The sequence below is a fragment of the Dermochelys coriacea genome, chromosome 4 (genome assembly GCF_009764565.3).
Source record: "Dermochelys coriacea isolate rDerCor1 chromosome 4, rDerCor1.pri.v4, whole genome shotgun sequence".
Taxonomy (NCBI): domain Eukaryota; kingdom Metazoa; phylum Chordata; order Testudines; family Dermochelyidae; genus Dermochelys; species Dermochelys coriacea.
In genome coordinates, this window is record NC_050071.1 from 139915810 (window position 1) to 139938855 (window position 23046).

The window sequence follows — 23046 nt, forward strand, 5'->3', positions numbered from 1 at the left end:
GACTCAACTTGTCTGGAGAAGGTTTCAGTCTGCTCACAGCAAGTGGGGAGGAAGCTAGCCCGGCTGCAGCCTGCACTGATCCTGTTCTGTGGCTAGAAGGAGCTGGAGCAGGCGTGTTTCACCAACCCAAATTTCCTTTTTAAGACCCTATTTGGAGAACCCTCCCGCGGAGACGTGGCACAGACTGACCTTCCATCAGGGTGTGGTGGATGCTCCAATAGACACTCAGGCAATGTTTCTCCTTCTTCATGCCCCGTTTGCACTTGCAGCCATAGAGCTGGCTGGAAAGCAGGGCCGTCACCGTGCTCCGGCACTGGTTCTTGGCGTCTGGCCCCAGTTTGTTGGCTCCGTTGCCTGCGATGCATTGCCGGAGAGTCCGGAACTTGGAGCTGCAGCTGGGATCATTGGTGCAGGACTCCCCGGCCTGCAGGCAATCTCTGCCCGAACTCACGGCTTCTGTCATGCCTTCTGCAAGAGAATGAGAAAGAGTGAGAGTCATGGTGCGATGCTCCCAGATTGAAGATCAAAGCAATTCAACAACATCTCCCACTTTCCGGGCCAGGCTCTGAATAAGCCTTTGCTTAAATACACAAGCCCTGTGGCCTGGCTTCCCCAAAGATCCCCAAGCACCTTACAAACAATGGGCCCGCTCATGAAGTCCTTACTCAGCCAGATCTCCCGTTGACCTCAAGGGCACAAGTCCAAACTGCAAAATCAGGACTTCAATAGACAGTCACCTCCCTTCCTGCTGAAATGCTCCTATAGTGGAATGCAGCAGCTGCTTAGCAGTGTGTAGCAACACCACCCCACAGCCTCCCAAAGCTGCTCATGCAGCTCTCACAGATTCACCTAGAGGGGAACCGGGCGGGCAACATGCCCCCTTTGCCCCACACTGGCAGAGGGAAAGCCCCAGGAATGAACCGAGGCTATGCCTTCTTTCCCTGTTTTGTGGCCCATGGAAACTGCAGAGCTCCACTGAAGTCAAAGGCGATTTACACCAGTGGAAAATCTGGCTTTTTGACTGTAGTATCCCAGATGAAAGGCAGTGGCTCAGCCCTGCAAGGCTCGGTGCCCTGGCAATCCATTGCATGGACAGACCTACTGCATTGCTACTGATTCCCCTCTGTCTCCCACCAGCTGAGTGCGGTGCAGCTGCCTTGCCTGCCATGGGGAGGGCAGGGCCGTATGCGGGAGGAGAGGAGACTCAGATCCCTTCGCATGCATGTGTTCTCGCTCTCACGCATTCAGTGGGGTGGCAGATGGGAAAATTCTCCAAAGGTTCAAAAGGCATTGGGTGAATGCAGCCTCAGTAACCGCGGGGAGGTTTGGCTGTGCAGCGGGCAAGCCCCAGGTGTGCGATGACTGGGTCAGTGTCTGTTCCAGGGGCAGGCCAGTTTGTCACTGGCTAGCCATTAGGGTTGCTCCAGGGCTCGTGCCTGGTTCGATTATTTCCAATGCCTTGGCAGAGGGCAGGCAGGTCTCGAGTTTTCCCCTCTGAGGGTATGTCTACATCGCAGTGGGAGGCGTACGTCCCAGCTCCTGGGGACGTACCCGTAATATCTCTGATCAAGCCAGCTTGCTAAAAATAGCAGCGTCACTGCGGTTGCACCGGGGGGATGAGGGACGGGCTAGCCGCCCCAGGGACGGACCTACGGTTTCAGACAGGATCACACTCAGAGCACCTAACTCATCTCACTGCCTGTGCAGCTACTTCAGAGCTAGCACCGGTGTGTCTGTCTGAGCTGCAAGCCCCTGAGCAACCACAGAGTCAGCACCTCTGGACCGAGGGGCTGCAGAGCCCCTGGGGCCTTGGCCGACGACACCCTAGAGCAGGGGTGGGCAAACTTTTTAGCCCAAGGGCCACATCGGGGTTGCAAAACGGTATGGAGGGCCAGGTAGGGAAGGTTGTGCCTCTGCAAACAGCCTGGCCCCCACCCCCTCCCCCTTCCCGCCGCCTGACTGCCCCCCTCAGAATCCCCCACCCATCCAACCCCCCTGCTCCTTGTCCCCTGACTGCCCCCTCCCGGGACCTCCACCCCAACCGACCCCCGGGACCCCACCCCCTATCCAAACCCCCTTCTCCCTGTCCCCTGACTGCCCTGACCCCATCCACACCCCCACCCCCGAGAGGCCCCCCAGGACTCCTGGCCCCCTGCTCCTTGTCCCCGACCACCCCCTCCCAGAACCCCCGCCCCAACCACCCCCCTGGGACCCCTCCCCCTATCCAACCCCCCCCCGCTCCCTGTCCCCTGACTGCCCTGACCCCTATCCACACCCCCGCCCCCTGACAGGCCCCCCAGGACTCCTGACCCCCTGCTCCTTGTCCCCTGACCACTCCCTCCCAGAACCCCCACCCCTAACCACCCCCCTGGGACCCCTCCCCCATTCAACCCCCCCCCCGCTCCCTGTCTCCTGACCGTCCTGACCCCTATCCACACCCCCACCCCCTGACAGGCCCCCCAGGACTCCTGACCCATCCAACCCTTCCCCACCCCCACTCCTTGTCCTTTGACCACCCCCTTCCAGAACCCCCGCCTCTGACACCCTCCCAAAACCCCACCCCCATCCAACCCCCCCCACTCCATGTCTCCTGACCACCTCCCCCCAGAACCTCCGCCCCATCCAACTACCCCCTGTCCCCTGACTGCCCCCTGGGACCCCCTGCCCCTTATCTCACTCCCCCTGCCCCCTTACCAGGCCACTCAGAGGGGCAGGACTGGCTTATTGGACAGCCTGGGAGCTGGGCGGGCGCAAGCCGTGCTGTCCGCATGGCAGCATACCTGCGCGGGAGGGGTTGGGGGCGAACCTCCCCGGCTGGGAGCTCAGAGGCCGGGCAGGACAGTCCGGTGGGCCGGATGTGGCCCGCGGGCCGTAGTTTGCCCTCGATCGTTCTTTGGGGAAAGCCCAGGGACTAACACAGAGCCGTGCCGTGATGGGTGCTGAGCGACTGGGGTCCCGATGCGGCACTACGATGGTGTAATGCCAGGAGGCTGCCATGCGGGCAGCGTGATGGTGGCCCAGCGTTCCCAGGTGAATGGAGAGCAGACGGAGCATCTCAGACAGAGGGGACAACACCAAGTCCAGGAAAGGCCCAGCCCGAAGGAAAGCGGCTGACACACCTTCGCTGCTCCTTCAGCCACCCAAGCTGCACCTGTGACCAGGTCACGATTGAACACAGCCCCAACGTTTGGGTGTGGTGCTCAAAGGGTTAATCGCTCATGCTGGCCTGGATCGCAGGTGGCTGTTCTGCCCCAGAGCTGGGGGTGACAGCTGCGGGGGAGGCTATTCTGTGGGGCAGGTGCTCAGGTTACAGAGTGGATGTGGCATCCTCCTGGCGTGAGAGAATGGCCTTGCCATCCCGGCCGCCGTTTCAAACTAACATGACGGTCTCATTTGCTCCCTGTCCGAAATGGCTGCTCGGCCCCGTTGTGTCCCACCCCAGTGAGAGGGGGCCTCATTCTGCTCTCGCTTTGGTGTAAATCCGGAGTATCTCCGTCGAGGTCAGCGGGGGTCACACGGGGGGAGAACTGGTTTAAGTGAGAGGAGAATCAGGCCCATAGTTTATAAAGCAATTGCAGAACCAGCACTATAGAAACGTAAGCTATTGCTGTTACCTCAGAGCAGTAGTTCTCAATCTGCCCACACCGGGACCCCCTTTTCCATACCAGTACTCCACTCTCAGCCAGTGGTCCCACGACTATTTAGGAATGGGGGGTTAATGAACCCTTAACTACTGTGTGGGGACATGACCTCCAGGTTGAGAAGGCCTGCCTTACAACTCTTGGCAATTGGGTCTTCTTCAACCTCACAGAGTGCCCCATACCCCAATGTGGTGATTCCCTCAGTGCCATCTTTGGACAAGTGCAAAGGATTTTGGATCATCTCAGAAGAGAACCAGTTGCAAGTAGCTGCGGGCGGGGGGCATTATGCTGGGAAAGCCCCTTCTTTAGAGGCTGTAATGTGGCATGCCCCCCCTCACATCCGCATCACTGGCCAGTGGGGTAACTCACAGCAGACGCACATCACAGCTTGGTCTTTCAGAACCTCCTGGACTGCTCCAGTTTGAATGTATCTGATTCGTTTGAAATTTATTTTATGGCACAAGCAGCTGCCATGTCAAATAGCACTAAACCACCTTCTCGTCTGTAGGGGAGGTCCCTTTGCCCCCTCTGGTACCTTTGCGGGAAGAAGTATAGTCCACAACCCCACCTCAGAGGACTTGGTGAGCTATCATCCATTCTATTCATGGGGCTTCTCCCCACTTCCAGTTCCTCCCCAGCAATCCCCATTTCTCTCTGCCCTGATTTCACTAATCCCACTCCCGACACATTCACCTCTCCAGGCAATGCACCATTAGGATGTTTTTGGTGAGAGCTACTTCTGTGCTGGCTAGAATAGAGGGCACCAGCTGGTGTCTGGCTGCTTAAATTCTGTCCATCCAAGCTCCAGGCCAGCACAAACACGGCTGCCCTGAAATGCCGAGGCTGGCTCTCAACCACAGCAATCCTGTCAAACTCCAGATCATCCCAAACACCCGCATCTCTGAAAGCATACATTGTCTCATAACTTTATACAAAGTTTAGTTCAAGGCAAGCCTGATTTATTCATGGATCTCGATTTATTCAGCACTTTTGGATTGTTTAGATCACTCCAAAAGGTGGATAGAAACATTCTTTTAGGCGTGCATGAAACTCCCCCTTCAGCTCTTATAACCTTAAAAACTACTGAACCAACTTTCTTCAAACTGAGCTTGCTCGCTAAATCTTAATGAGATCTATAAAACAAGCTAAGTTTGGTGTCTCTGCCTTCAGTCACTGCTGACTTATCCATGCACAAATTTTCTGACCAGAACATACTGGGAAAAGTTCTATATTTTTTTTTTACATACACAACTAAAAAAAGGGACAACGGATTTTGCTCAGATGTTCTAAAAAGTGTCTGAGCTAAGACAAAATGTGCAAAATTTCAGCCCAAAAGGAATTAGTCAGTGTCACATAAGCAGCTGGCAAAGGTGGGTTGGAATGGATGGTGGGACACACTATGAACTCCAGCAGAGACTAACCATGCTTGGTATAAACACAGACAATCTGCAAAGACCAAAGTACTTTGGGAGCCTACTTAAAATAAATCAAACATTCGCAGATTGAAACATTTGCCTGCAAAATATAAAGTGAATATATTCTCAAGCTGAGAGCTGCTCACATGAACAGAGAGACTAGGAGCAATATTTAGAGATCAGTGCCTCGAGTGCTGGTGCTTTCTGTTTACGATGCAGGAACTGGAAGCAACTTTAACTGGGATGTTACAAAAGACCCATTCCATAATCACGTCATTTAATAACTAAAGGATCTGGGGGATTTTTATTGTTAGTGGTGTCTTTGCTGATGAGACAACATAACGTCACATTTCCCCAAGCATGGCCCTCAGGAGTCATTTTATACAATATAAAAAAAGTGTCTCTCTGAGAAAAATCTCTGTACCTTACAATATGGATGATGCGCCTTGACCTGCCCATGAGTGAAAGGAATGTAAGAACATAAGAATGGCCAGACTGGGTCAGACCAAAGGTCCTTCTAGCCCAGTATCCTGTCTTCTGACTGTGGCCAATGCCAAATGCCCCAGAAGGAATGAACAGAACAGGTAATCATCAAATGATCCATCCCTTTTTGCTCATTCCCAGCTTCTGGCAAACAGAGGCTAAGGACACCATCCCTGTCCATCCTGGCTAATAGCCATTGATGGACCCATCCTCCATGAACTGATCTAGTTCTTTTTTTTGAACCCTGTTATAGTCTTGGCCTTCACAACATCCTCTGGCAAAGAGTTCCACAGGTTGACTGTGCGTTGTGTGACAAAATGTTTCCTTTTGATTGTTTTAAACCTGCTGCCTATTAATTTCATTTGGTAACCCCTAGTTCTTGTGTTCTGAGAAGGAATAAATAACACGTCCTTATTTACTTTCTCCACACCAGTCATGATTTTATAGACCTCTACCATATCTCTCACTTAGTCGTTTCTTTTCCAAGCAGAAAAGCCCCAGTCTTATTAATCTCTCCTCATATGGCAGCTGTTCTATACCCCTAATCATTGTTTTGCCCTTTTCCAATTCCAATATATCTTTTTTGAGATGGGGCGACCAGATCTGCATGAACTAAATCAGATCTTCCTTGCCAAGGATGAGCAAGTTCACGGTTTTGCTTTCACTATGTTCTTTGAGGGGTCTCTCTCAACACAGTTCCACCTAATGATTTGTACACTGCTGCCCATCACCATGGTATGTGAGTGCCAGATTCAGGTCACTGGCATTTGGGCCACGGATATGGGCTTTTTTTCCTGCTGCCTTTTTGTTGTAGCAGAACTTTCAGCTCCCTTCTCTCTTTATTTGTGTATTTTGAAAGCCCTTTTGCCTGTATTATTCCCTTTTCTTGGTGCCAATTCCACACTGTTACTGTGGGCAGGTGGGGTCAGAAGTTTATTTTCACATCCTGTATATGGCTATATAATGTACCCGACCTGATTTTGATTTCGGATCGCCTTCTGATCTCACATCAGAGTAGCTTTCCTGCCCTGCTCAGAGGAAAATGGTCACCCAAATCCTCCACTAGGTGGCAGTAGCCTTTTACTGTCATTCTAGTTTAATTGAAAGGCTTTTACTTAATTCACTTAAGCGTTGATGAGAGAAGCCAGAAAGCATAAGATCCTGAAGTCCTCTGTTTATCCATGGACACCTACCCCCGGCAACATGCCTCCACTCTGATTTGCAGGGCCAAAGGGTGCTGTGAGTCTCCAGCCCCATCCCACCAAGATTCCCAGCTCATTCTGGGAGTTTTGTAACGTGGACACCTGCCTAGTAGGAGCTGGGCTAACACTATCAACTGGTCTCATGGAAGAGCCACCAAACAGCCCGTTAGACGATCCTGGTTTTCATATACCAACCGTGAAATTCAAACTGGTTAGTGGATACTGATACGTCTATTAGCAGCAAAATACTTAATATTCGGAAAACTAACCTCCCGTTTATTCAGAAAGGTCCAAAAAATGGTCAAACATGGCTTTGATGGAGAAGAGAACTACAAAACGGGGGGAGGAGGGGGAAACACACAGACACCAAATGTTGGTGTCCCAAGGATGCAGTTGTGCAGTTGTGAAGTTACCCGGCTCATCTGTATTGTCGTTACCAATGTTAAGATTACATTTGTAGCTTGTGTATGTCAATTTGTGTGGTCAGGTGCTCACGTGTGCATGAGGACAGAGCCCTTTACAGACAGCAACTGTTCATTTCACACATGCCGATGGAATAATGATAATGCTATCATGACTGGTTCATGTGCATCGAGTGCACTGCCCTGAACAAAGAGAATCAGTATTGCTCAATTTTGTGTCATAGTCACCATACTGCTAAGACTACTAGAGAGTCTCTTTTAGCATAAGTGCTAGAGGCAAGAGGATTTGGCTTCTATCCCCACAGCTCACAGTTATTGTGACGGGCAGCGTAGCAACAACCCTGCAGGGGTTGTCAGCCAATGATTTGTTATAATACCAAATGCTGGAAGGTGGTGTACAAAAAAAAATGAATAGGTTGCCTTGTCATGACAGGGACTGTTGAGAAGCATATTATTATGCGAACACAAACATGAAATACACCAGCTCCCTAGTATGCTGTGAAAAGCACAACAGAACCAGCAACATGTAAGGCCCCTTTCACATTGTGAAAGCAAATCAGGGAAGGGTTGTTCCCAGCACCTCCTCCAGTGCGGTGTCCAGCCCACTTTTAAATAACCCACACGCTGGAGCTTCCACCAGTCCCCTCTGGGAGACTGTTGCACACTCAAGTGTTTCTTTATAGCCACCCCCGCCGTACACATTGCACGGCTCATGCTGCTTGGCTGATTGTTTTACTGAATTAGGTCAGAGCAGCCAACACAAGTGGACGCTGATTGATAATGATTGTTAGGAGTAGCGCACGGGGAAATTAGAGATTTGGTGTAAAAACAGGCTTTAAACTCCAGAACAAAACATGCAGATAATGAAACAGCTACACAGGGCAGCTTGGTCGGTTGTTACTAACAATCCTCCTGGACAGGGAGATGTTTTGCTCAGAATTCTTTGGTGAGAGTGGCTCAGCAACCGAACTCATGAGGTTCTCAGAGCAACACCAGCCAGTTGGGGCAGCAGCAGGAGCTTGTACAAAGAAACAGGGTTTGCAGCAGCATTTAGGCTGCTGCTGTCCTGAGACCACTGCCCATCAAGTTGACCAATGCTGTCTCATTATTTCCTGGTCTGTCCGTACCTAGCTGCTGGTTCTTGTCTTAGACTTGGATTGTAAGCTCTTTGGGGTGGGGCTGTCTTTTTGTTCTGCGTTCGTACAGCGCCTAGCACAACAAATGCTATCACACTTGCTAAGTGTGTCCATCGCCCCCTAGTGGCCGGACCGCTTAGAAGATAGTTGACTACTTCTACCAGCTAATGCAATGACCCATTTAGTGCAAGTGGTTAGAGGACTCTGATCCAAAGCCCACTGTAACCAATGGAAAGCTTTTCATTGACTTCCACAGGCTTTAGATGAGACTCTTGAAAGGTCCTATGTTCAGTTCCTGCTGATGATAGATCCGCTACACACAGTGCTAGCCAGGGTAGTGCCATGCATGAGTGATCCAAGTACTATGAAGAGCAACACACGTGAATGCAAAACTCTTTCAGCCAGGATTACAAGACAACACCAGTTATCCATGCTTTCTTACTCCCAGGTGCCTAAATATTTCTAAGGATCTGGGCCCTCTCCTCCATTGAAGTCACTGGGAATTAAGCGCCTAAATACCTTTAAGGATCTGGGCCTAGGTACCTGCATGCCCAGAATTTGGCATGATGGATCCTCACACACCTGGAGAAAAAACATTTACGTGCACTGGTTGCTCACTCAATCGATCGATGACATTCTAGTTATAACTCATCTCTTTGCAGTTAACCGCTTTGGTTTCACAATTAGCCTAAAGAAAACCAAAGAGTTGTACTGAACTTTCCAGGGATGCACACACCCACCCAATTATTAACACCACCACCACTCCTCTCAAGTCTGTGGGTAAGTTTTGTTGCCGATGGAGCATGCCAGCACAAAGTGCCACAACAGATTACGGAATTACCCCTCGCACAGCCAAGGTAAGCTCTGCATCTGGAATGTTGTTGTCTACCTTTGCAACAATTGGGGTCTCAGAATAAACACAAAGCTAAATGTCTATCAGGCAGTTGTGCTAACAACATATCACCACCATATCAGTTCCAGATGCGCCATCTTCATGCTGTCTGCAGGGTCAAAGATTCCTAACACCTAAATCCTTAATTGTTGTCAGATATCCAGTGTTCAAAGCATGCTTATAATAGCTCCAACTATGTTGGTCTAGGCATCTTGTTCATATGGCCAACTCAAGAACCCCCAAGGCCATATTTTGTGGTCGGTTAAAGTGAGGCACCTGCTCTCATGGTGGTGAGTACAAATGATATAAAGTTACACTGAAATCAAACTTGAAAGCTTTGAGCAGGGGGTTGGACTAGATGACCTCCTGAGGTCCCTTCCAACCCTGATCTTCTATGATTCTATGTCAGGTTGATCCCAGTACCTGGGAAGCAACAATGCATGACAGAGCAAGGTGGGGGTAAATTTGTCATGTTGCCATTACGCCCAGCTTCCAAGCAGTTATTAACACACGTGAAAAACATGAACAGTGCGAAGCAAGGATACAACAATCTGCAATGGTCATGGACAAATTGTGTGTGTCCCACATGCAACTGTGTTTGCGGTTCTTGCACTGGCCTGATCTCCCACATACTCCTTCATTGCTAGCGTTCACTGAATTCTCATATGTGTACACCAACATGAGACTCCATCCAGCCATCCTATAGGGGCCAAGTCTCCCCTATCCAATCCCTTTTCACCCTGTGGAGTTATTTACACCTCTTCAAAGGGCGTATAGGATGCTACCATTGCAAATGGAGACATGAAGGACTCAAACGATGCAAGGGGATGGAGAATCAAGCCTTTGACTTCTGTTGAGATTAATAATCCCTATCTTGCATAACGCTTTTCATCTGTCGATCTCAAAGCACTTCAAAAAGGAAGCAACTATCATTATTCCTATTTTACAGATGGGGAAGGAAAAGCATAGAAAGGTGCAATGATTTGCCCATGGTCACACAGGAAGTCCAAGAGAGCTGGGGTAATGCAAGTCCAGTGCTTTATCCACTGGGCTTTATGTGGTTTTTTTACCCTGGGAAATATAACAAGTAATAGCACCTGTAGTATCACAGTTCTACCAAGCATCATGCAAAGACAGGGTCAGTACAGACACAGGGGGAAAAGCGCCCTCTATTGAACCAATAGCATCACTTTCTGCAGCACTTGTACCTTCCCTGACATTTCCCATTCTATGTCCTGATCAGATCTGACCCTGCTTAGCTCATGTGGCTAGAATCACAGGTAGTTGTTAAACCATGTAGGGATGTCCTGACATCAGACAAGTTCTCAGATGCTCCCCTGCAAAGTTACATTCACACCATCTGATACTGATGTGGCATTACCTCAAAGCATTGTCTGTGCTGGGTCTTAGTCCAAGAAGGATACTTGAATGCAGTCCCCGGCTCGATGCAGCCACTCATCAGTTACATGCAGGTTATGAAGAAGAGCTCTGTGTAAGCTTAAAAGCTTGTCTCTGTCACCAACACAAGTTGGTCCAATAAAAGATATTACCTCCCCCACCTTCTCATGCAGGATATGAATCAGGATTCTTTATTCCAGACACCAACATAAGAAACACACTCCCTGGTAGCTACATTGTGTACAAGGATCAAATACAGTCCAGCTCAAGGTCTTTTCTTTCTCCATGACAAACTTCAGTGGACACATGTTAGATGCATTTCTCTTGGCTGCTGGCCACCCAGCAGGGCACTTGCCTGTCTCATTAGTGCATGGACTAAAGAATCTCAAATTTTATTTTGTAGTGAGCCTGATTGTTGCCTTGTGCTAGCTCTGCCTCACCTGGGTTATGTTCTAGCTGCTCCATAGAGCTGTTCCACTTTCATGCAAAGCTGGGAGACAGAGCTGAGAGAATAATGATTTTTTTCTGTTCACGGACAGTTCCAAAAAAACCCTCATTTTTGGTCCAAGCAAAAATAAGATTTTTCAGAATTTTTTTACCTGAATTGAAAAGTCAAACAAACAAGCAAAAAGATGGCTTTGATTGGAAATAAAATGTTTCATTTCAGTTTTAACTCTTTTAAAATGTTTGACTTTTTAACAATAAAATTGAAGGACGTTTCAAAACAAAAAGTAGCTTCAAAACAAAAATGGATTTTGTTCCCCCCCAAAAAATGACAAAGATAAATATTTTGACTCTCAGAATTTTTTTTTGTATGAACCATTGAGCAAAACCAACATAAATTCACCAGACATGTTGGTGTCACCTCATCTGCATTTTTCACCAAAAAAAGGTTTGCCCAAGCACAACCCTGGGACCCTCCCTAGTGTACATTTCTATAGGACCTTGTAAGACCTTATACTCAGCAAGTTCTCCAACGTACTGTGTCAACCTCAAAATCCAGATCCAGTCTCTTTTCACTGTCATAATCTTTCTCCCCACATTTGTTGGTGATTGAAACTGTCCTGCCTCCATGTCACTGCATGCTGTGACTGTATCAAATTGCACAAACTGAGCACGGTCCATACTTTATTAGAGCATTGGGGAAGCCCGGATGCTGTGGGAAGCGATGCTCATGATCTAGTGCTCTTCCTTGTGAGTCAAAACCAGCCCAATGCTTCAGACAGGTGCTGTCTTTCGGGTGAAGCACAACATTGGCAACCTGCCGGGTTGGGCATTGATCTTTCACCCTCACCCTCTCAGGATTTGAGGAGCTGTTCTAAATGTCTTGCAGACAGTTTTGTTAACAACACTTCTGTATGGTTGTGAGACGTGGACAAACACAGTGCCTCCAAACTCGCTCAGTTCACTATGCACCATCTCCGGTCTGTTTTCAGGGTCAAATAAAAATGCCACAGCTCTTTTTGGAGCCGGAAGGGATAGTTAGCATTGGTGTCCCTGTTCAATTTCAATTTTAGGTATGCAGTAGGGGCTTCTCCTGCCTGGCATTAAACCCATCCACTGCCTCCGTTTACAGTCCATCTCACAAACAAACGGCCACATCCATTGTTCTCAGAACACCACTCCTCTTCTGGGGGTAGTTTATTACCATAAAATACTAAATACTTCTCCAGGCTCACTCAGTCTTAGAAGTTTATAATGGTTCTCAGCTTCTACACAGCTCTCCCCATAGAGTCTTTCCAGGCCTTTCTGAGGGTTTCTCCTTCCTTATAGCCCTGCCTTCAGGCCCACAGTCCTTTTCAGGCCTCCTCGCTGCGGCTTGCCACCTCAGAAGTTCCTGCTCCCTGGAAGTCACTCAGCTGAGTCTTCTCCCTGAAAAGTCTCATGTTTCTGGCAGTTCACATCCACTCTGATGTTCTCACCTCTACTGTCTGGGAGCTTTGGAGTGTTGTCTCCTCCCCTCTTGTTCGCCCCTAGACTGTCTCCTTGAAATATCTCAAAATCCTAACAAAAAGGTATATTGGAATTGGAAAAGGTGCAAAGAAGGGGTTTGATGATTAGGGGGATGGAACAGCTTCCATCTAAGGAGAGATTAAAAAAACGGGGACTATTCAGTTTAGAAAAGAGATAACAAAGGTAGAATACGATAGGGGTCTATAAAATTGTGAGCCGTGTGGAGAAAGTGAATAAAGAAATGTGATTTATCCCTTCACACAACACGAGAATGAGGTGTCACCCAATAAAATGAATAGGCAGCAGGTTTAAAACTTACATCAGGAAGTATTTCTTCACACAATGCATAGTCAACCTGCCAGTATTCTGTCTCGGACAGTGACCAGTGCCAGATGCTTGAGAGGGAATGAACAGTACAGGGTAATTTCAAGTCATCCACCCCCTGTCCCAGCTTCTGGCAGTTGGAGGTTTAGAGATACCCGGAGCAAGGGGTGGCATCCCTGACCATCTTGGCGAATCGCCATTGATGGACCTAACCTCCAAGAACTTGCCTAATTCTTTTTTGACCCCAGTTATAGTTTTGGCCTTTCGGGTCTTTGTCTCCCACTGGTGGATGGCCCACATGAATTTGTTTCTGAGTCTGCTATTGCTTTTGAAATAAGGGAATGGGGCTCTTTAGTTCAAGCAGCAGAGATACCTGCTTCCCCATTCCCGTGACCTGGGGTCAGTCCCTGCATGTGGAACAACTCTGGCCATCATCCCATGTTTTAACCAAAGCTTCCCGCTTCTCAGGCTGAGTTTTTCCAGGCTGTGATGTCATAATGCTCCATCAGTGACATCACAGGACACGGAGTCTGACACAAACACAAGATAACTTCACCGCTGAATGTGGCAGCGGGCAGAATCCAGGATAAAGTAGTGGGGGAAACGCTCGGAAGCAAGCACCACTGGCTTAACAAAGAGAAGGTTAAAGGGTGCCTTCACCTCCCAGGTAACAAATATTTGAACATGGACTCTTCAATCTAGCAAAGATATAACAAGATCCAGATGGGAAAGAAGGCACACATTTTTAACAGTGAGGATAGTTAACCATAAGAAGAACTTGCCAAGGGTTGCAGTCGATTCTGCATCACCGGCAATTTTTAAATCAAGATCATGGGCGGCGGGTATCAAAGGCCAGGGCAGGCTCAGCCTCCCCTGACCCAAGCCGTCGCCCTGCCCAGGTTCTGCCCCAAGGCCCCGCTCTCCCTTCCCCTCTACCCTGAGGTCGGCAGGATTCTGCTCCAGCCCGTGGTCCGGAGCTCAGGCACAGCGGGGGCCAGGGGCAGCCCTGGGGCTGGCTTGGGTGAGGAGGTGTCAGACCAGCAGCCTGTGGAGGCCCTGGGGCCGGCCCAGTGCTGTGGGGCCTAGCAGCCCGGGGTGGTGCTGGGGGGTGCAGCAGCCCACGACTGGGACAAGCGGCCTGGTGCCAGGGAGGGGGGTTGCCCAGTGCAGGTGGGGCATGTGGCTTCTGCAGCCGTGGGTGGGGTGTGGGGGCAGCTTGGGGCTTCTCCGACATGGGGGAAAGGGGAAAGATGACTAGGCTGGAAGGGGCAGGGCCAGCGGGCTAGCCTCCCCGAAGAGGGGCTTCACCCACCGCCCATGATCAAGATTGATTTTTTTCCCTAGAAGACGGGCTCTAGTTCAAACAGCAATTATTTCAGGGAAGTTCTCTGGCTTGTATTATCGAGCAGATCACATCAGATGATCACAGTGGTCCCTTCTGGCCTTGGATTCTATGGAACAATAGCCAAGGAAATTAAGGGACTTACTGGCCGAGCAGGTTTGCTTTTGGCTGCAGCATTCTGTCTTCTCATGCTTACTCCAGTGTGAAAACACCTCTTCACGAGCTCAAGGCAAGAGGTCCCAGGAGACTCACTCTAGCAGTGTCCTAAGCACTTCACTTCCCACATGCTGGGCACACAATTCCTTCCTTTGGCAGCTCCCTCTCATTCCTCAACCCCAGCCAGCCAGCTGGAGGAAAAGGAACAGCATTCTGACAAAGCCCGTCTCCAAGGACATGGGGGATGTAGAGAACATCTGTCGCCAGGCGTTTATCTTGAAACCCTCTTTGGGATGGGGAGCTGTGCTTCTGAGGGCACTGGGAACTCAAGGCAATGCCAGTCTGGGGAACACAGAGAGTGTAGGAGAGAGAGAGAGACACACACACATACACACACACACACACTCAAGGAATGAAAAAAGGTATGACCCAGGCTAACTATAAAAGCAGAGGCTGGCATTTTCAAAGGGGGGGTCTGAAATGCAATAGAAACTGGGCAAAAGGAAGTTGAGAAGGATGGGCTAGTGGTTAGAGCACAGTGTACAATGGAGGGTAGCTCTGTTCAATTCTCTGTGCTACCACAGACTTTACTGTATGATCTAAGGCAAGCCTCTTAAGTGCAGATCCTCAAAGGTATTTCGGCGCCTAACTTCCATTGAAATCAACTGGGACTTAGGCCATGTCTACACTACCCGCCGATCCGGCAGGTAGTGATTGATCTATCGGGGATCGATTTATTGAATCTAGTGTAGATGCGATAAATCGATCCCCGATCGCTCTGCCATCGACTCCGGAACTCCACCACGGTGAGAGGCGGAAGCGGAGTCGAAAGGGGAGCGGCGGCCGTCAATCCCATGCTGCAAAGACGCGAAGTAAGTGCTTCTAAATCGATCTAAGATACGTCGACTTCAGCTACACTATTCTCGTAGCTGAAGTTGTGTATCTTAGATCGATTCCCCCCCCCCTCCAGTGTAGACCAGGCCAGTCTCTGTGTGCCTCAGTCCCCCAATCTGTAAAATGGGCATAGTAGCCCTGCCTGACAGGGGTGTTGGGAGGATAAATGCATTGAAGATTGTGATGTGGTAGGTTACTCCAGTGAGTGGGGGCAACATATTGAACATTAATAGGCACCGAACATCCTTAGGCTCTTTGAAAATCTCAACCTGAGCCCTGATGGATCCTAAGGCTGATAGGAGGAAGCAGCCAAGGAAGGAATGGAAAGGTGTAGGAGATGCTGCTCCCTCCTCAAAGGAGAAGTGAAGTGAAGTGAAGTGAAGACACAGGGGAAGTGAAGTGAAGACATGGGAAGTGAAGCGAATGTATCTAGGTCTCACAGGCTGAGCTCTAAGTGGATTGCTTTATCAGCCTATCCATCACAGAGTTTTTCCAAGCAACTATTCTGACTGGCATAGCTAAGCACTTTGGGATCTTTTGGGATGAAAGCCTCCTTAGACACATGCATTCCCCTCATCTCAATTGACTCTGCATGCCACGAGAGTGTGAGTGTTCTAAAGAGAACGTGAGGATGTAAGTGAGCAAACAGCAGTGAAATGTATGGCTTCCCTGTACACCTCCTCGCCCTTTCTACCCTACAGGCGCTACAGTAGCACAACCGCAGCTATGCCATTGTAGCGTAGACACTTGGTACAGCAATGGAAGGGGTTTTTTTTCCGGTTGCTGTAGTAAAACCACCCCCTCAAGAGACAGCAGCTAGGCTGGTGGAAGAATTCTTCCCTCAACCTAGCAGAATCTCTACTGGGGCTTAGATCAGCTTAGCCAAGTTTCTCAGGGGCTGTGAATTTTTCAACACTGCTGAATAACATAGCGAGGTTAACCTAAGTTTTAGGTGCAGGCCAGGCCTCTTTCCTTCTCAGCAGCTCTTGAGAAGAATGCTGTTACATGGGGGAGTGCGCTGACCTTCTCAGGTTCTAGGAGGAAAGCAACATCCCAGGGGTTAACTTTTTCTAAATATGATGTGGCCCCATGCGTGAAGATGCAGTGTGAAAAGAAAGCTCATTCAGAAGTAGAGCAAATTCTTTATCAGATAAGAAATAAAATGGTCTTTCCTTCTACGGTTCTGCTTCTTTACCCCGCAGAAAGTGGGGCTTTGACAAATTTATAGAGGAAGGAAGACATGAAAATGATATTCGGGAAAAGCGTCAAGCAGTCCACTTCGATTTTTGAATGCTTCTGCTGACATGCGGGGAAATGCTGATATGAATCATGTCCTGTTCACCTGAACTGTAATATAGCTCACTCCATTTCTACGCATTACACTGTCTCAGATCTATATTACATTTACAGCTCATTCAGGTCTATGGATTACACTTTGTAGGCCCTGGTCTAGTAAACACTTAAGCACACACTTAAATTTAAACGTGTGAGCAATCCCATTGAGGCCATCCTGCGTTTCAGATCTCATTTCCTTTAATGGCTGTAAGAACCATAGGTAGAATCTTGACCTCACTGGAGTCAATGGGAGTTGTGTCATTTCACCCTCTCTTCCCTCCCCCCACCCAGAAGAGACGAGCCCAATGAGCATCCCCTTTCGTCTCCTGAAACATGCTTGGAATGTAACTTCAGGACACAAAGTCAACTCTTCTGAACAACGCTTCAGACATTTTAAGGGCTGAAGTGACCATCAGACCCATGTGACACAGGCCAGAGAATTTCACGCAGTTACCTCTGGGATGAGCCTAATGACTCTGTTTGACTAAAGCACACCTTCCAGAAAGGCACCCAGTCTTGATTTTAAGACATCAAGAGATGGAAAATTCACCATGTCCCTGGGTAGTTTGTTCCAGTGGTTAACCAGCCTCCCTGTTAAAAATTATCCCTGTTCTTCCTATGTATAGCATTTGTATGCTTGGCTGAACTCTGCCGTCAAACCAAGAGGGAGTAAGATTTTGCTTCTACCATGACTCCTTACTCTTTACTCATTATAAGTAACTTGACAGGACAGCATGAGTAAGTTTGCACAGTAAGTCCTTTATATTGGAATATTTAGCTTCTTGTTCAAATATTGGCATGGGTGACTTATCACTTCAGCCTTCCAGGATACTGTTATGACAGGCATCACCAGGTCAACTGTTGCACATAGTCTTCCAAGTCCTTTTTCTTAGTGTGTGAGCATGTTTTCAGTCTCAAAAAGACATAATGAGTTGTTAATTTGGGGCAAGCTTCTGTGTAGAGATAAAGTCTATGGAAAGGGAGTAGTGTGAGCAACAAGAGAGTTTACTCTCTGCCTTGGCCTCTGATTAGAGTCAACTCTTCAGGCAGACACCCTGGGAACCAGATGCTGGTGTTGGGCTGAGATTCCTGGGAGCCCTGCATGCTGCTTGACCACTTCTGTTCCAGGACTGATGTACATGTGTAAATAAAACAAGTTACACTAAGAATATACCCAAACTGCATCACTGATTTCTCCTTTACTGTGAAAGTGACCTGCAAGATCCCAGACACCTACTACTTCTCAGCAGAGGGGTAACACTGGTGTCAGAAGAAGGTACAACTATTCTAAAGAACCAGAACTCAGTTTATCTAGATAGGGTCTTTGGGTGAGACTGTTATAACCCAAGTCCTGCCTACTTTTGTGGACATTCAAACATCTCACAGTGCTCTTCATAAGAGTAGAGATTTGTCCTGTAGTCCTACAATCCCAGCACCAGTTCTTACGGTGCAGCAGGTCCTCTGCTGAAATGGCTGGCTATTCTCCATTGCAGAGGTGGGCACATTTTAGTAATGCAGTGTGTATAAAATGTATGAAGTGGTTTGGGATGGAAGATCCTATCAGAACATCATCATATTAATGAATAACTAATTTGTGATTCTTTAAGATGTCTTGGGATGCATGTGTGTGTGTGTGTGTGTGTGTGTTAAAAATATATAACAGCAGAGCCTCATCTCATCTCACCCCAATGTAAACCAGGAATAACTCTCCTGAAGTCAATAGAGGCAAACCTGAGTAAGTGAGAGATGGATCAAATCACATAGTGGCATGTGAATTCTGCTCCTCTCTCCTCACTGGAATAGGCTTAGTGAAGACCACAGTGCTTACCATTGGCAATGGCGGGAAGGAGCACCAATGGCCACACTCCACTGCCTATGCAACTCCGGCCTGGCAGCCCCTCCGTCATGGCAGGGGGTGTGGCAGCAGGGCCAAAATTGAGTGAGTTGCATTGTGACCTGGTGCACAGGGATCACCACGCTAAACTCGAGTTGGCTGTTCTGCCTCGCCTCTGCTGTGGATCTGCCTCCCCCCGGGGCCCAGCCTGGCCTTGCCCTGCTCTCATCAGCTCATGTCCCCTCTCTGGGATGGGGAGTGATGCTGCATCTGGGCGGGCCAGGCTGGAAGGCGACATGCTCGGGCCAGTGGCTGCTGCAGGTACATGGTCAAAAATTTCTGGGGGTGGCTCTGGTGAAGACATTGGGCCTGAGTCCTCCCATTTACACTGATGTAAATCAGAGTAACTTCACTGAAGTCAATAGAGTTCCACTAGTGCAAAACCAATGCCCAAGAGGAAGGCAATTACTCCTGTGAGTAAAGCAAGTGGGATTTTCCCCTCTAATCTATGTCATGTGATCTGCAGCTCAAGCCCTTACAGATAACATCTCTAGGTTCATGTTATTCATTTCTTAAGAAGCCCTCAAGTTTCTGAAGGGAGCAGAAAGACTCAGAGGTGACTGGTAGAGCTTGGAATGGGATATGAGCACACATTCCATCAAGATGGGTGATGGTGCCTCTGATATTCATACCCAGTCTTTCCCCTCCCTCCACTGCCTCATGCACACTAGCCTCCATGAGGACCGCTGTGCACTGGGGCCTGGGGCTTTGTGGAACCCAGATTTACAGCCAATGGTCTGAAGTGTCCCTCGTTTTAGATACACAAACAAGTGAGATGCCCTTGGCCCCTCAATCATGCTGAAGAAGTCCCAAGCCCTCAGAAGGTCACAGAGGGAGGAGGAAATGAATCTGATGCTGTTCAGAAAATGGTTCTGACCCCAGAGTTTCCGAGGAGCCAGAAAAATCCAACGTCTGGCTGAATATTCCCCACTGCATCTCTCACTCTCACTCCCACATGGAGTGGCTCATTGCAGAATGGGTGTTGGTGGGATCAGAAGGCAGGCTCAGATACTTCTCCTGCATATGGTGCTCACGTCCTCCATAGATGCTTCCCTCCCTCACCTCTGGAGCTGCCTTCCACCTTACTACTCCCTGAGCGACTGACTGGGCAAACAGCCTCCACAGTGCGGCGCGTGCCCCAAGGCAGGTGTATCGCTGCACAAAACCAGTCTCAAATGAGGGGCAGGGAATTAGCTCACTAGATCGCCACTGTGGGAGAAGGATGGTCCAGTGCTTAGGGTGCTAAGCTGGGACTCTAGAGACCTGGGTTCCTTTTCTAGCTCTGCCACAGACTCCCTGAGCGACCTTGGGCAAGCTCCATGCCTTGGTTACCTCTCTGCTCCATGAGGATAACAGCCCTGCTGTGAATCAATTACATACCACAGGAACTGGAATCAGAATTACTTGCTAGACACCATCAAGATGGGAGTCACCTACAGCAGCAGGAAGGTGGCTGTTACTTATTCATTTGTGCACCCCAGCATCTGCGGGAGGTCCAGTTCCTCCTGCCCTCTCCTGGCCAAAAAACACAGGGGAGAGGTGAACAAGCCCATGCAGGATGGATCTGCTTGCTTCCTGCATCTGCTGAACAACCATCAGCACCTGCTCTGGAAAGCAATTTTCTACTCACTGGAACAGCTGTATGAGCAGAGCACATTCAGCTGCCCTTTCCCTCAGAAGCCAATAGCAAAACACCCATTGACTTCAACAGGAGAAGACCCACTTGAAGATTAGCAACGTCTCCAAGGAAAGCAGGCCACCTGTTGACTCTCCACCCATCACCATTCCAATGAGCACCTATGTGGTTAGAGGTCTCCTCCACACAAGCAATGATCTAGCCCAGTGGTTCTCAAACTTTTGTACTGGTGACTCCTTTTACGTAACAAGCCTGTGTGTATGACCCCCCCTTTTAAATTAAAAACACTTCTTTACATATTTAACACCATTATAAATGCTGGAGCCTGTTATAAATATAAAGGGAAGGGTAACCACCTTTTTGTATACAGTGCTAAAAAAATTTTTTTGGCCAGAGGCAAAATTTTTTCACCTGTAAAGGGTTAAGAAGCTAAGGTAACCTTGCTGGCACCTGACCCAAAATAACCAATAAGGGGACAAGACACTTTTAAATTTGGAGGAGGGGACAAAGGGTTTTGTTTGTTTGTGTAATACCTTTGCCAAAACCAGATTAAAAATGCAAGTCTTTTAACTTTTGTAAAGTTAGTAAGTAATTTAGCTAAAAAATGCGTTAAATTTTTTTGGGTTTTTTTTGGCTTGTAAAATTTGCTGTGCTGAAGGAAATGCGTATTTTTGTTTTTGTGTAAGTGGGATCATTTTAAATCAAAAGTCATTTTAAACCAAAAGCACAGCAGAATTTTTGGGTCAGGTGCCAGTGAGGTTACCTTAGCTTCTTAATCCTTTATACGTGAAAGGATTTTGCCTCTGGCCAAAATTTTTTTTATAGCACTGTATACAAAAAGGTGGTTACCCTTCCCTTTATATTTATAACAGAGGCAAAGTCAGGTTTTGGGTGGAGATTGACACCTCATGACCTCAGTTTGAGGGGTTCACTGATCTAGCCCCAACCCTGCTTAGCTTTCAAAAATCTCAGCAAGTCCAAGAATAAGCCTGTAGAGCTGTGAACAAGTTGGAATGTACATACGCAAGAAGTGAGTGATTAGTCTCTCCCCCCCAGCCACGTACAAAACGGATTGATTAAGGAACAACTGTGAAGCCCACCTCTCGGTGAACCCCCTGCAATGTCTGATGGAGTCACTGCATTCAGCATCAATAGTTAGTTCTGGTTTCCAAATTTTTTCTAAGTCAAACTTGAGCTATAGCAGACTTTTCGATGATTAATTTCTCCTTTGTTGCATTAGTTTTTTTGAATGACTAAATGGTAGATATGACCAGTTTTCACAAAGGCTGGGGAGGTTTTAATCACATATAATTCCACACTTGCTTATGCGATCTGCACTCTGTGCTTTAAGATGAATACAGAGCTAAGCAATTTCTCAATTATCCTCCCCCACTCCATTTTTCCCAGTGTGTTTTCTCTGCAAGTCATAAAATTCATTAAAGCAAAAGCTAAAAAACCCCAAAACCCTGAAGTTTTATGAAGACGAATGTTGTTGGCTAGAATAAAGGACCATTGATCCTTCTTCTGACTCTGTACAACCACTGGGCTTCAAAGAGTGCTCTTCATGTCACTTTGCAATGAGATTTAGGGTTGAAGGACATCACATTTATATTAGAGGCAAAGCTGGCTCACTGTAGTTCAGTTGCCTGGCACTTCCTGTTATAAGACCCATTTTTTAGTGGCCTATAAATTTGCCAAACTTGAGCCATTTTGGCTGATCTTTTCCATGTTGGCTGCCTGCCTCAGGCAGCAGATGCAAAGACTGAGCTTGGATGGGGAGACGAGGGGTTGGGGGAGGCTGAGATGAGGAGCCCAGGGAGGCAGACTGGTCCCGGGAGCAGGGTTCTGGGAAGATTGGGACTTGGATGGGAAGCTTAATGGGGGAGACTGGGGTGAGGAGCCCAGGAAGGTGGAGACTGGGACTGGCTCGGTGAGGAGACTGAGAGGAGGAGACTGGGGCTGGGACACTGACTGGGATGAGGAACTGATGGGGCATATGAGACAGGACTGGGAAAGGGATGGGTTGGAGAGAAAGGGGCAGAAGGGGTCAAGTTTGGAGGAAATGGGCAGATGGGTCTGTGACCATCAGACGACAGACTCATCCAAAGCCTGGCACGAAACCCAAAATTCCTGAGTCTCACTGTTCCTCTGCTGTTAGCAAACAACTGTGAAACTCACTGGCAAAGTGTGTGTCTCAGCCCCCTCTAGCGCTGGTCAATATAGAGGATAACAACCTGCTATTGCTACTAAATACTCTGTTAGCTTAAGAGGCAGAGATCTGTGCTGTGGATCTAAAGGTTCCAGCTCTGCTGATGTCCCACATGTGGGGAGTCATGTTTGTTTCACATGCTGGAATTTCTGCTTTAAACATCTTAGGAAATTACATTAACACCCCCCATCCCATAACCCTACATTAAAATAACATTATTAAGGTTGCAAAGCCAAGCACTCAAAAGTTAGGAAATGCCAGAATTAAGGCTGCCCGTGTAACCTTAACTCAGCCCCCTTGTGAATATGCATTATGATACAGTCTTTAATTACATTATCACATATTCCGCCCCCTGCCACTCTTGTTGATTTACAAGATGCACTCTCAGGGCAGGGACTGTCTCTTGCAATGTGTGTCTACAGAACCCAGCACAATGACGTCCTGATCACAGTTTGGACTTTATGGCGCTACCATAAGATAAATAATAATAATAGAGTTTTGGGTTAAAATCTGCCTGTGGAAGGGATATAAATTCTCACTCTACAGGGCATAATATTCTATTTATGTCCTTTAATGCATTGGTTTTCAAACTGTGAGTGATGCCCCGGGGGGGGCGGAATGCAATGAGGTTAATTGGGGGAGAGGTGCAAGGTGGGGTGCAGGGCTGTGGCTGGCCAGATGAGGGCAGTAGCAAGAAGAGCACACAGGAAATCC

At 48.3% G+C, this 23046-nt stretch overlaps 1 protein-coding gene across 2 annotated transcripts in view; it reads right to left on the reverse strand.

Moving 5' to 3' along the window:
• GFRA4 (GDNF family receptor alpha 4) overlaps positions 1 to 23046 on the reverse strand; it is a 132821-nt gene that overhangs the window by 52456 nt on the left and 57319 nt on the right. For both annotated transcript variants that reach the window (XM_038400512.2, XM_038400513.2), the window contains exon 2: positions 190 to 468. In XM_038400512.2, coding sequence (XP_038256440.1) covers positions 190 to 468 — 279 coding nt within the window. The remainder of the gene's footprint in view (positions 1 to 189; positions 469 to 23046) is intronic.